We start from the raw sequence: 14421 nt of genomic DNA, 5'->3' as shown, positions 1-14421 counted from the left end.
CCGGACGAAGGGCGATCGCAATAGCTCACTTGAGCCTTTGGCTCAGGTGAGCTAAAAAAGGAATCTTAACAATATTTCAATGTCTCCCATTAAAGTAATCCTGCAGTTTCACCTCATACATGATAATGTTTTTTCTTGAGTGCACTACAAGAAATACCATAGCAACCAGATCAACCCATAAAGCTAAATGACACCTGCTGTGTCATATTTCACTACATCATCACTTGTCACACCATCTTATTAAAAGGCAGTGATATCAAACAGGGCATGTCCAATTAACACGCCAAAGTCACTTGGATACCAGCTCTTCTTTGCCTCTTTTTTAATATTTTTTTTTCACATGTTTCAGAAAGAATTGTGCCATATCTTTTTTTCTCTCTACTACATCTAGTGAAAAGAAATTTGTGTCTCAAGAAGCAGCATTTTACACAAACATTTGTTTGATTGTATCAATGGTAAGCAGAAACTACGTATCTGGGAAGAAGTTCGAGCAAAGGTGGAAGAAGTAGATATTGTCTAGGAATTTTGAGGTCTACTTCCAACATTCTTGACATTTACACAGAAACAAAAACAAAAACAAAAACAAAAACTTAAAAAAGAAAACACCCAAAAGTAAAACACCGAAAGAATAAATGTCATTGGGTTCCATCTCCTCATGTAAGAATGTCGGAAAACAAAAGAAGACAAACTACAAGCCTTTGCAAGCTAAACAAATCATATAGGATATTTACCGAAATCACTTCATTGACTGGAAAAAAATTTGATAGAGACATAAGGAGCTAAGCAAGACCAAGACCAGGTACTGATATATTTCCAACAATCCCCTGGTCTTGAACAGACATGGCAAGTACACAGGAATGGAAAAACCTCCAGGGGACGGCCTTTCATTGTAGTAATGTAGTGTAGCAAGGTCTCCACAGAGTTGTTCGAGATGCCTGTTCTGGAATGACGAGGGAGTTGGGAGCTACAGATAATCCTTGAAAAACGTCCACAGGATGTTCTCTGCCTTTTTCCTCACAAAGTTTGGGCCCTTACTCCTGGCATTGTTGATCAGTCGTAGGCCTGGATAAAGACAGGGAAAAACAAAACACTACTGAAAGACACCCGCAGACATTGCCGTGGCACAATTTCAGACATCAAATTTTACTGAGTGACATGCATGGTGTTCACATGTGTGGGGAAAAACAAGAGTCATGAAGGAAATATTCTCTTTTATCTCTTTAAATACTTCCTGTGAATGATAAAAGGTATAATAAATAGATAAAGCACAAAATCAGAGAAACATGTTTGTTTTTTGTTGTTGTATTTTTGTTGCTGTTTTTTTTTTGTTACATATTACAAGACCATCTTCTCTATGCCTTGTAGGTTTGGTCTAGTCTTATACACCAGTATTGCCAATTTAAGAGAGGAAAAACAGGGACTTAAATCTTGTAAAATATGTTGCTAATTTAAGAATAAGCTGTGACTTGAAAAATCAAGAAGCTTTTGAAAATCCTGCAAAAATAGAAAATAAAATTAATGGTATGCAGGCGACTCCTGTTGAAGCAATGTCCTTGAGACTGGCAGCTTTCCTGCGTTACGTTGAAATTTCTTAACGCCAAACAGTAAAGCATAAAAACACAATAATATAGATGATAATTTTAGGACATGAACTTTTACTTCATTGTAAAAAGAATTTATTTGTTGTAAGTATATTCATTATGATGGGAGAACAGACTATAGACAGTATATGTTTGAATAACAAAGATCTCCCACAAAAGATAACATCTTTTCTAACTTATGGCATACTTCCATTGAGTGATAAAAGGTAAAATAGGCAAATAAAGCACCAGACCACTGAAGGGGGAAGGGGTCAGTGGGGGCAGAGAGCTGCAACACTGACCTCCATACTTCCTGACCAGCAGGCAGTACTGGCCTTGACCACGCTGACCATTCCTGGACCCCCTCTCCAGCTTGAGGACATTGTGGATGGCATCCAGGGCTATTTGGACCAGGACTTCGTTGCTGTGCTTCAGGGCCGCACAGAAAGCCCGAAAGAAGCCCTGTTCCACAATATATCTGGAGAAGACGAAATGATGAGACATTTCTTCAAGAGTAAAGCTTGGCAAAACGAGTTATAAGTGTCTTGGAAAAATGAATAATGATGCATTATATAAGCAATGACTTGGGAAATATGTAGCATTGTACAGGTCAGCAAACAGATGACCAGAGGTATCTCCTTTTCAAACATTTTGCTACCTCAACAATCATCCTCACATTATCTTAGATCTGCACATAGAAAAGATATCACCTCAGCCAAAAAGATGGATCCATTACTTACATTCATTATAAGAATATGACCTTTCGAACGTGACATTTCATTCAAACTGCCTTACCTGGCAGGTCTGCTACTATGGAGCTACATTTAGAGTTCTGATTCTGGAAGATCTAGAACTGTGCTTCTCAACCGGTGGGCCGCAGAGCTCTTGCAGGTGGGCCGTAATTTTGGCCGAGAATATGATAAAAATGATTGATTCTTGATCTAGCTGGGCCTTTAGAAAATAACTGTGGGAGCCAAAGTGGGCTGGAGAAGGTTGAGAAGCACTGAGCTAGAAGACACTAGAGGAATTCAGAAATCACTGCAGGTTAGCTGCAAATTGTCTCTATCAACACACCCACCTGATCTGGTCTGGCCGTCCATTCACCGTAGCATTGGCCACTGCCCACGTGGCCTCGTACTGGACAGAGAAGTGGTCCTGCTCCATGGTGTCCAGCAGAACAGGAATCAGGCTGGCATCGATCAAAGACTGGTTGACCAAATGGACAGACAAAAAGACAGAAAAATAAGTATGACCTTTCACCCTTTTGTAACAAGCCAGTTCATTTTCAGCTCATAGGAAATGAATTATTTATTCAGTTGGTTAGGCCCTGCACTTGCCATAAGCGATACATTCATGAGTGCCCCGTTTTCCCCCCACCCAACAACCTGGACCTCAGAAACCCAAACCCTGTCACCGTGAGCTGGCTACAACAGACTTACTACACTGCCTAGCAGTTTCAAATGAAAGAGGAAGCTTGGCCAAATATAACATTTCATGCTATTTACGTTAAAACAAAGAAAAAAAATGAGCAGCTTTCTATTTGTTTTGTGAAGAGGATTTTACTAATTTTCATTTTTTAAAGATATATTCTGGCAGAGACAAAATATCATCCACTGAGGACATGCAAAAACGTATTACTAATACTCTTTATATCATATACCAAGAACAGGTCTGAAGAAAACTTTTTTCTGGAGAAAAATGAAAATTGGTGAAATTTGTGTACAAACTGAATGGCGAGCTGTGAAGCCACCAGGTCACACCGAGTTGCCAATTTGTTTTACTCTATAAAAATTTACAATTCATAACTTTAATCACTTGTCCAGTTTCTTCCCCACATTTTTCACTGATCTGTCTCTATGGTTTTGCTGTTTTCATACAAAGCAATATGATATCAAGATGGAATTCCCTTTAATAGTAAAATGTGAGAAAGTCAAACAGGAATAGTATGGTTATCATCATGGTAGGAGTCTTTGCACTCCTGCCTCACCTGAATCTGCTGACTGGTGCCAGCCGTGATGTTGGACAGCGCCAGACACGCCTCTTTACGGATGGCACTGGTGAAGCGGTCCCTGTCCAGCAACCTCACAAACTTGGGCAAGGGGGAACATGCGAGGACAGCCTGCAATCACACAGATACCATCATTTTGTGGTAGTAAAGTGTCCACATCTTACAAAGATGATTTCAGAAAAAATAAACAACTGCAAGAAACCATGCTGATCAGTAAAATTCCAGAAAAAAAAAAATATTACAGTACATACTGAGTCATCCCCCAGAAACACAACAAAGCCACAATAGATAAACAAACACAAAACAATACATCTATTAGAGAATTAACCCAAACACACGGTGAAGAATTGGTCAAAAAGTTGATACCTGCGTCTGCTCCTCGTTCCCGGACACTATGTGGCTGACCGCTAGGAGGGCCGCAGACACCACGTCCAGCGATGGACTTCTGTATTGGGCACACAACACATCAGGCCGATCAGGGAGAGGTTTAGAATGAGTTATGCAACATCATATAAGTTGGCACCTAGACTTTATTTTGGATCTAAATAATAGCAATTATTGTCAACTAGCAATGACTGCAGTTTCCTCTGTATTATCTGAAGAGATCAAAACAGATTTTATACTGATGCCTTGCTGTTTCCATGGAAACTATCAAGTGCATGTTGCAACTATTCTAAACTCCCTTATCTCTTGAGAAAGCCTCATACATTAGAGATTGATAAATCAATGGTTTTCCAGCAGATCTTTTGCAATAACTTCAATATTTTATTCCAGCTGAGTAAACACAGGGGCACATTAAGCAATCAGTGTCAATAGTCATGTTTTTTGCTTCTCCACACACTGTTGGACATTATTATTCCGAGGGATCTTAACCAAGCATTAATAGCACATGTACATACACACTACTATGAACCGTAAGAGGGTGGTACAGTACTATGGGGTAATTTGGTACTATGGAGTTGAATTCAATTGTTTAATTTTAGCAGCACATTTCAACTAGTCAGAATCAATGATTCATCAAATGAGATATGAAACAAAATAAAACTGACATTAAAAATGGAGGAGTTCTCTCACCCCAAAAGCTCTACCAAGCGAGGGCAGAATCCAGTCTGCACCACGCGGCTGATCTTGGCATCGTTGCTGTCCATGAACCTGGTGAGAGTGGTACAAGTCTCAATCTGACACTCCTCGTGGGTACTCTCAAGGAAACGCCTGAGGTAACCAACCTTGGCGATCGTCAGCTGTAGTCAGAATGTAACACCATAAAACCCCATTATAATAAGATTGTGGGGACCCATGATTCTACCTCGTTATAACTGGCAACTCTTCATAAACATAGTAACCTGCTAAATACAATCATGGAAAATTGAGAAGTCAATTAAAATGCACCTCTTTAAAAGTGGTACCTTGTTGTAAGCACACTCATTAGAGCGCGGTTTCCCTGTAAACTGTAAAATATCTGCACAGTTCGTGCCTTACATTGTGCACTCCAATGCATTTGGCCCTGATCTGTGTCTGTGCATTTTTATCAAGGGGGTGGGGGAAGAAAGCTTGTGACCATTGGGCTTCACTTCTTTCCCCCCTCCCCCCTTATTCTCAGAGCACCTCATAAAGTGCATGCAAGGCACTACTGTGAAAAAATCCCATTTTATAAAGTTCAGTACATGTATATGCCAATTATGTAGTGTATATGATATGGTAATATGATATGAAATGATAGGTCCTATGCCTTGTAAGAAACCCCAATTATAATGACAATCGCAAAAATAACAATACTGCTGCTACTACTACTACTACTAAAATAATAACAATAATAATAATAACAATAATAATAATAATAATAATAATAATAACAATAACAATAACAACAATAATACTTATCCATTAAAAAAGTAACTTGCTAACCTCTTTTGCTGTCACTCTTGTTTCAATTTCCTTCAGAAGCTATTTGCAATATTGTAATTGCAACCCATAAAGAACTCATTTGTTTAATAAAACTCTCCAGGGTACATATACAAGTATATCTTAATGTGGCTGTCAAATAGGAGGGCTAATGGGAGACAGTAATGGAAGACTAATAGGATTACCCAATCACTGTCCATTGACAGTCAGTCTCAGTGCATACAATGTGTATTGATATATGCTGACTGGCGAAGAAACCACATTCATAATGGGATGCAATGGAATCAGGGTAAACACTGTGAGGTGATGACATCATCAACTCGGCTCATTTGCATAAATATTTACTGGTTTAGACCAGTACATCACTGTCACTCTAGTGTCAGGTGAAAACATGTTACACTGTAATAGTGTAAAGGCCTGATAGCATGTGGGGATACCATTTAGTGGGAAGGCTGGCCTGGCTCGGATATATTCGAGAATCCCAGTAACAAATTGTGTACGGCCTTATCACTGAACTCTATGTACGTACACACACAGCTGAAGATTCTCGCCAGGAGTCGATCGTTACACTTTGTACCATGGAGTGTAAGCTTCAATGCACATATATGCTGACAGGCACTACTCGTGGTTTTCGAGTGTATATTTAAAATGTAAATTATATGATTTTGTTTTATTTCTCGTGTGGCAGCAGAACATACCAGTTACCCTCCCCCACACACACTCTTCCTACTTTCCATCCAACTCCATGGACTTAGCACACAGTGAACATGCACACAGGGAACAGTGGGTGACAGATACCACAATTTTGCCCTTGATATTGTCGCTGAATGTCTGTTTTTCTTACTTATTTTATTAAAAATATCCCAGATATTTCACCAAAAGTGTGCACCAGATCATTTAATCTCAATTCTACAAATGCATAAGCTCCTTTGTGAGTGTGTGTGTGTGTGGGGGGGGGGGGGGGGGGGGGGATACCCCCAACTCTATAGGGACTGTCAAGTTTTATATTACACAGGTGGACAAGGCAATATCTATCATACTATTATGGCCTACATACGTGTAAATACAAATCATTTCAATCTAGCCCCACCAGCAGCCAGTCAAATTCTGAAATCATGTTACCTGATGTGCCATCACTGCACACTAAATTATAATTTTGAGCCTCACTGCATTTGATTAGTCATGTGACTGCATAATGACCAATCACTGACCAGTATTTATATAGGCCACTAATTAATATTGTGAAATACTGATTTCATTTATGGTCTACTTTGACACATTTTATCTCCCTTCTGCAGCCGACTTTTTGTCATTTGACTTTCCTGACATCTGAAATTAGACACTCGGATTCAATAAGCTTTCATTCCAATCTTCGTCTTCTGATGATGATGATGATGAAATCTCAAGTGCCTGGTGGGATAATTACAGGCTTTTCATCTTCCCAGTTTCTATGGCAATGTCACTCTCCGAATGACACTGGCCTCTTTTAATAGCGGCCATCCCCTAAATTGCTTCCAAGAGCTCTGAAGAACAGCGGAAGAACATGTGACAATTAAACTATGATGACTACCACATCACCGGCAGAATCCATTATTTGTTCGGCTCCTCATCAAGTCGCATCCATAACTGTTACCATGACAACCTATAAACTTGTCCTGGAGCTACTCCAAGGCTTGCCCTACTTCAATGACATCTGATACTGTGCAATCTACATTCTACCTACGGTACCATACAGGTAGAAATGCACCAATACAAAGTCACAATAAGTTTGGAATATGTGTATAAAAGTGGCTTTACACCTGTCATTTGGGGTTTGTATTACTGTACATCTGATGCTAAGAATGACTTTTAAAAAATGCACAAACTGTTAACACGTATCTGCCGAATCTATGGGGTATCCTGTAGTTCATGCAAACGTTGCGAATGCCGATCTACGGGATAATCTGTAGCAGAAATGGCTTGGACAATGATGCCATTTATATAGCTTATTATAGCCTATGAACTCTGACCTGATATCCCACAGTCCTTTGCATCACTTCCTGTTACCGATATTTTCATTTGGATGTGTATTCACTTTTGGGGTTTACAGCAGGCTGCTGACAGAATAGGTCTACATCTGTATGAGATCAAACACTGCTGTACGCATATGTACAATGTATAGGCCTTTACTGTAGTCCCATCCATAGCGTTTATGAGTTTATAGACTACACTAGGGCAGATCTTTGAGTAATCATTCAATATTTCTTCATATTTGTAAACATTATACCCTATGAGTCATATACCATCTGAATCTTACATGATGAAGATTTCAAAATTGAAAGTTGTTTTTTTGTATTAAGGCCATGGATATTTTTCATTAGTGGTTTCTTTTGAATAAGCGATATGATTATTCATAAATATGTAAATCATATGAAAATATAAAAATCCTATGATGCCACATTATTCATGACATGACACTGATTTACATCTTATAAAACTGTATGAAAGGCTATTTCTTTCTCTTTCAATTGATATATAGTTTTCCATAGTTTCCTTTTCGTAAGTGTCGATGACATCACCTTGAAGACGGCGAAGTTTAGTGAACATAAACTGTACGTGAAATAGCCTCCAGCACCACCAGCCTATACTGTAAAAGTGGATATTTTCGTGCGACTAATTTTTCACGTTTGGCCGGGTCAGAAGAGTTTCACGTGTTTTTAATTCCGCGGAATCAAGACATCACGCACAGGAACATATGGCATGCAAAAACATTCGCGTGCTTTTATTTTCGCGCTAGTTTCTGGTTGCGCGAAATGCGCGAAAATTTCAACACCGCGAAAATTTCCACTTTTATAGTAAACTGCATTAAGCGACCGGCAGATATGGATTAAGGCCCTTTCAAAAAAGATGGGTGACAGGGGCGGTGCAGCTGTGGGGGCCGTGGGGGCTCGGGTCCCCACACTTTTCATGCACCATACAAAGGAATACATAAGGTGGGCCCCCACACTTTTTTCAACCTGGAAGTACGTAAGTGGCACTAAAATGGGAGGGGAGAGAAGGAGCTGAGGACCATTTTTTTTTTTTTGCTTGTTAGCTCATGAAACCCGAAAGTGGGCCCCCACACTTTTGAAAACACTGCGCTGGCCCTGGGTGATACTGCATATATGTGACAATAACCTCAGTATAGCCCGATTACTTAGTCGTTTCATTACAGCACAGCATATTCCACAGGTTGATCTATTTGCATTAATGGGTATCATGCCTTTTACAGGTCTTACTCAAGGACACAATACAAGTACAGTCAAACCTGTCTTAGTGGCCAACTGTCTATAGCAGCCACCTGCTGTATACAGCCACTTTTCATCTCACACCTCCCAATTTGCAAAATATAATTAAATCTTGCAAAACACATGGATATATTATACCGTATGTGAGATAAAACACATAAGACTATCTTTGACTGAACACATGCACACGTTTATTACAATGTACATCTGCGTGAACTTTGTAATGCCACACCACAATAGCAACAGTTGTTACTCACCCCACTCTTTAGGAACCGTTGCAATCCCTGATATAGTTCGTCTGACCCAGGACTGGACCTAGTTGCGCCACTGGGGTCTCCCTCCACTTTCTTAGGTTTATTCTTACAGATGAAAAGAGAATTCACCATTAGAATGGAAACTATGAACACTTAACCCGGATTTGGTTTACACTCATTGAAAATTGTTAAAGACGTGGTTGACAATATGGTTGACCATATTATTGTCATATGCGCATAAATTCTGCCAAGAAAGCAACAAAAATTAAAACTTCTTGGAAAGAAGCTACATTGTAACATAATGTTTTCCTGGACTTCAGAACTTTACACATCAATATATGTGTATTTTGTAGTACAATACTAAACCGGTATACAGTAGGTCTGTCTCTTAAATTTCATCCTTTTCAGGTTGAGGGGAGATAAAGAGTGAATTACACAAGATCACCCAAAGAGTACAGTTTGGGGGGGGGGGGGAGGAAAGGATAAGCACTTTTCTTCTTCCACAACTATTCATGCAGGTAGATCACCCACGCATACCCTATAAATTTACTCTTAACTCTTTATGATGCTTTCTACTGGCCTCTGTAAAATATTGATTAGCCTACTAAAATGATCTGAAGCTAGAAAGTGGTATCAATTTTACATTTGCTATAAAAGCCTACACTGAGATGGTGCAGGAGCCAAGGAGCTTGAAGCTCCTTGATAGGAGAAAGGGATGAGAGGAAACAATATATAACAATATTCACCTGAGCTGCATCAGATTTCTTCGCTGTATCAGATTTCTTTGGTGGATCCCTCCCATCTGGTGCTTTTCTCTCACTGAGTGGCTTTGCCGAGGGTTTCTGCCCGTCCTTGACTCCACCCCTTTGTCGTTCATCCCTTCCAGATTCGCTCTTCAGTCCTCCTTTCTGTGCTCTTCTCCCATCCATTCCTTCTGTCGCTCTGTTTGCGGGGACTCTCTCTGTTTTCTTCTGAGGAAGTTTGTTGCCCGCTTCCACTCTGCTGGAGCCGTGTTTGGATGCTGGTTTCTGCTCGTCACTTGCTGGACTTCTCTGCTCGGGATGCTTGGCCACTTCATCAGTTACACTTGATTTTTCCACACAAAATTTTTTCCATCCTACTCTCACCCTCTCCATAGCACTGTTCCCCGAGACTTTTTCTAATTTCTTTACAGGGATCTTGCTGCCACCTTCCCTCTTTTCAGGCTTCTGTCTTGCATCTGGTTTCTCGACTTCTTTCATTCCCTCTTTTGGAACCCTTTCTCTTCCAGTCCCATACCTTTCTCCTCCTTTTATTATTCCTTCATTCGTTCTTCCTTCTGTCACTCCATTCACCACTGATCCTTTCTGCAGAGCTGTCCCTGATTGGTTCATTCTTGCACGCTTGCTGCCCTTACCAACTTCCACCTCTGTCTCTGGACATTGATCTTTTTCTTCCTTCCTAGTTGTACTGATGTTCGCAAGCTGTTTGCGGTCATTGCATGCTTTGCTTCTTTCTGTTGCAGGGTCCTTGGCTCTTTTTGGAGCTGCATTGTATGTGGGAGTTGCTTTGACACTACCAGCATTCTTCTTGGATGTGCTACTGTCATAAGCTTTCCTTGCTGGCAATTCTTTTTCTTCAACATTGCTCTTGGACACAGCTTCCTTGGCACCTGCTTTATGACTCGTTGCTGGCGAACTGTCTTCAACAACTTTTCTCTCCACCAATTCTTTCGTATCATGACTCGAATGCTCATTTTTGCAAACGCTGCCTTCAACAGCCATGGAACCAAGAATATTGCTCAACTCTCCATTCAACTTGCGCACAATGTCGAACTCTACTGGATCTGATGATGAAGGATCTTCTTCACACGCTGCCGTGACTGCTGTGTTCACTACATTTTTCACCTCTCCACCGGTTCCTTTGCTTTGGGATGCATCCAGTCCTCGGTCTGAACTCTCCTCCGTTGCCGTGGTTACACTTTGGCTCTCCCCCTCCTCCATGGTAACATCCCTATGTCCACTTTTTAACATACTCTGCGAACCACATCCTAAACTCTCAAAAATGTTCCTATCATCACTCTCCTTTGCTGGTGGTTTTCCTCCATGGCTGTTGCCAGCAGATCCTGAATCAGAGATCTGTGCTGCCGTTTGTACATCACGCTCACTGTCTTGGCTTGGGTGTGTATCAGCCTTGGCAACAACTGCATCTGTGACATCCATGTTCTCCTCTCTTTGTGTTCCTGTCACCGTTTTATCCTCCACGGTCTCTACGTCCATACTCACTTCATCAGCTCCACTGCTGCAATTTTTCTCTATGGTTGCAGTCTCTTTATTTCGATCAACTTTCTGCACTTTGCACAACTTGCCTCCTGCCATTTCGCTACCCTGGACAGCATCTCCTGCGATTTCCTGGAATACATCCGGTGCGCTTTCTCCACCTTTTGTTTTACATTCCTCCTTGTTTCCTTCAGCAACCTCTTCTCTGCTGGCACTGGTGGTCTTCGTAGTGTTCTCTCCTCCTTCGCTTTCCTTACATCCCTCGTCCCTTCCAACATAGCCTTCTCGGATGGTCCCCTCTGCACCATCATGGCCAATCTCTTGTTCAATCTGTCTACTCTTCTCATCAGTGCTTCCCTCATCACAGAATTTTGTTGCTACACCTCCCTCTTGCATGCTAGTTTTGCATCTCGCTGGCTCATCCTGTTCACCTAATTCCATTTCACTCTCTTGGTCTTTCTCGTCTGTTGTCATGGATGAATGTTCCTTCACATCCTCGGTGAATACTCCTTCAAGTTGGCTTTCATCTGCACTGCCTACTTGATTCCTCTCCCTCTTCTCAGCTGCACTTATGTCTAGTTCCTCACTCTCTTCCTGTACTTCCTTCTTCTCTGGCACCTCCTTTGCCTGCTCTTGTTCCTCCCTTTTATCGTCAATCCCCTCTTTCTCCTTCCCTACATTTTCCTTTATCTCTTGTAGCTCGTTCTCCCCTTTTTCCAGCCCATCTGTCACTTCCTGTGGCTTCTCTTTTCCCTCTTCTATGTCCATCTTCTTTTCTTGCTCCTCCTCTTTCTCTAGCTCTATCCTTTCATCCTCCACCCCTTCTTTCTTCTCCTCTAACTCTTCCCTCTCCTCATCTAGATCCACCTTCTCCTTCTTTTGCTCCTCCTTCTCTATCTCCATCCTGTCATCCTCCAACTCCCCTTTCCTCTCCACTAGTTCCTTCTCTGGTTCTTTTTCCTTCTCTAGCTTCTCACTTTCCTCCCTCATCCCCTCTGTCATCTTCTTTTGCTCCTCCTTTTCCTCCTCAAGCTCCATCTTCTTCTCTTGCTCCTCCTCCTCAATTTTTGCATCCTCCACCTCTTCTTTCTTCTCCTCTAGCTCATTTTTCTCCCCAAAGTTCTTCTCTAGCTCCTCATTTTCCTCCTCTAGTTCCACCTTCTCCTTCTCTGGCTCCACCTTCTTCTTCTCTGGCTCCACCTTCTCCTTCTTTGGCTCCTCCTTCTCCTTCTCTGGCTCCTCCTTTTCTAGTTCCAACCTGTCATCCTCCACCTCTTTCTTCTCCTCTAGCTTATTCCCCTCTTGTAACTTTTCCTCCTCTGGTGCCTCTGCCTTCTTTAGGTCCTCCTTTTCATCCTCTAGCTCCACTGTCTCCTTTTCTGGCTCCTCCTTCTCCTCCTCCACCTTCTCCTTTTCTGGCTCTTCTTCCTTCTCTAGGTCCTCTGCCTTTAACTCCATCTTTTCATCCTCCATCTTCCCCTTCTCTGACTCCTCTTCCCTCTCTACCGCCTTCTCCTCTAGCTCTTCTTTTTCCTTCTCTTGCTCCATTCTGTCATCCTCCATCTTCTTATCATTCTCCTTTAGCTTCTTCTTCCCCTCCAACTTCTCCTTGTCTGACTCCTCCTCCTTCTCTACCTCCTCCTCCTTTTGCTCCTCCTTCTGTAGCTCCATACTTTCATCCTCCACATTGTCTTTCTTCTCTACTGGCTCCTTCTCCTTTAATTCCTCCTTCTCTTTCTTTCGCACCTCCACTTCTTCCGCTACCTCCTCCTTTTCTTGTATTATTCCCTCTTTCTCCAGTTCTTCCTTTTCCTTGTTTAGCTCACTCTTCTCCTCCAATGCCTCAGTTTCCTCCAGATCTCCCTTTGCCTCTTCTAGCTCTGCGTTCACCTTCTCAGCTTCCTTGATTTCCTCCTCTATCTCCTCCACCTTCTCGGCTGCTTTCTCTTCCTTCGAAACTTTACTTCCCCCTTCATCCATCACGTCTGTTTCTGATTCTTCATCTGAGATGTCAGGCAGAAAGCAATCTGTGTCACTATCCTCATCAGATAACAGGGCTTCTTCTCTGAGCATCTCCAAATGTGCCCCACTACCCATCCTCTGATATTTGCCTACCAGATCCTGCTTTGGCGGTGCATCATTTCTCTCCTCTTCATCTGCTAAGCCATTTTCTTCTCCTGCGTTATCTTCACCTTCCTCCTCTACTTCTTCATTTTTAGCATCTCCTTTGATGCTTCCACAATTTCTTATGACATCCTCATCAGGTTCATTGCCATAGCTACCACAATCTCTGCCATCACCTGCATCTTCATCAGGTTTGTTGCCATGGTTACCACCATCTCTCTCATCATCCGCATCCTCAAGAGAGTCTTTCTCCTGGTCACCTTGGCCTTCCTCCTGCTCTTTCTCCAGGACTGGCATCACCCTTTTCCTCCGGATCCTGATGAGGAACTTGTCCTGTCGCTCCATCGTGGTCACTTCATGCAGCTCATACTTGGCGTCTCCTGCATCATCATAATCATCTTCGGCGGTGTCCGACAGCTCCTGCTCTTGACTCACCTCACCACCGATCATTCGCTGGAATTCCATCAGGGCTTCTAGGCTCCTCAACTAAGTGAATAGAAATCATTATTTATTAGTCATTAATGTGAAATACAGATATATCTGAATGCGCTACTTATAGCTCACTCAATATAGCAGGAAAAGAAATATCTTTATCCACAATGTTAGGATTGCTTTTACTAACATGGAACTCTTCATTAGCAATTGAAACCACAAATATCTCTGATTTACCAACAAATTTAAATCTATGAAGGGATAAAGGTGTATCATGATGAGAAATATATTGATCTTTCAACATGTCTTTTTCACCCCTCAAAACTCACTCAGCTATAATGTCCTGATTTTGCCACAGAAATTCAAAAGTACTCTCTTTGAAATACAGTCAACTTTACTGAAGTCGACCTTATCGTCTAAGTAGAATGTCTTTTCAAGCCCTCTTACATCTATTGATTATAATCCCTCATGAGTCGAATTTTCTCTAAATTGAAGCTATTTCTTCAGTCTAAATTGATTCGATTTTGGCAAGGTTGACTGTATATTCTCCTTTGCCACTCGTTTCCAATTAACATTCAAGTATGCAGCATTGATCAT

At 41.5% G+C, this 14421-nt stretch overlaps 1 protein-coding gene across 1 annotated transcript; it reads right to left on the bottom strand.

Annotated features, from left to right (window-relative positions):
• Positions 1-964: 964 nt before the first annotated feature.
• LOC139722454 (uncharacterized) lies at positions 965-13887 on the bottom strand. The gene is made up of 9 exons (XM_071633748.1): positions 13776-13887; positions 9757-13283; positions 9014-9115; positions 4663-4829; positions 3955-4033; positions 3568-3699; positions 2659-2786; positions 1883-2058; positions 965-1062 (listed from the first exon to the last, which is right to left on the bottom strand). The coding sequence occupies exons 1-9, from the start codon at positions 13855-13857 to the stop codon at positions 965-967; spliced, it is 4491 nt and encodes a 1496-aa protein (XP_071489849.1). The 5' UTR covers positions 13858-13887.
• Positions 13888-14421: the final 534 nt, after the last annotated feature.

Source organism: Diadema antillarum, unplaced genomic scaffold (genome assembly GCF_040938485.1).
Source record: "Diadema antillarum isolate AM-2024a unplaced genomic scaffold, OU_Dant_1.0 scf00000165, whole genome shotgun sequence".
NCBI lineage: Eukaryota > Metazoa > Echinodermata > Echinoidea > Diadematoida > Diadematidae > Diadema > Diadema antillarum.
Note: the sequence above shows the minus strand (reverse complement) of the source record. Positions and strands in the feature narration are given on the sequence as shown.

Bases quoted from the DNA above. Each gene is read 5' to 3' on its own strand.
- LOC139722454 (XM_071633748.1), bottom strand. From the start codon at position 13,857: ATGGAATTCCAGCGAATGATCGGTGGTGAGGTGAGTCAAGAGCAGGAG. The intron at 13,284-13,775 runs CAGGAGACGCCA...ATTGCTTTCTGC, and splicing joins CGAAGATGATTATGATGATG to CTGACATCTCAGATGAAGAA. The intron at 4,830-9,013 runs GTGAGTAACAAC...TTCTGACTACAG, and splicing joins AACGGTTCCTAAAGAGTGGG to CTGACGATCGCCAAGGTTGG.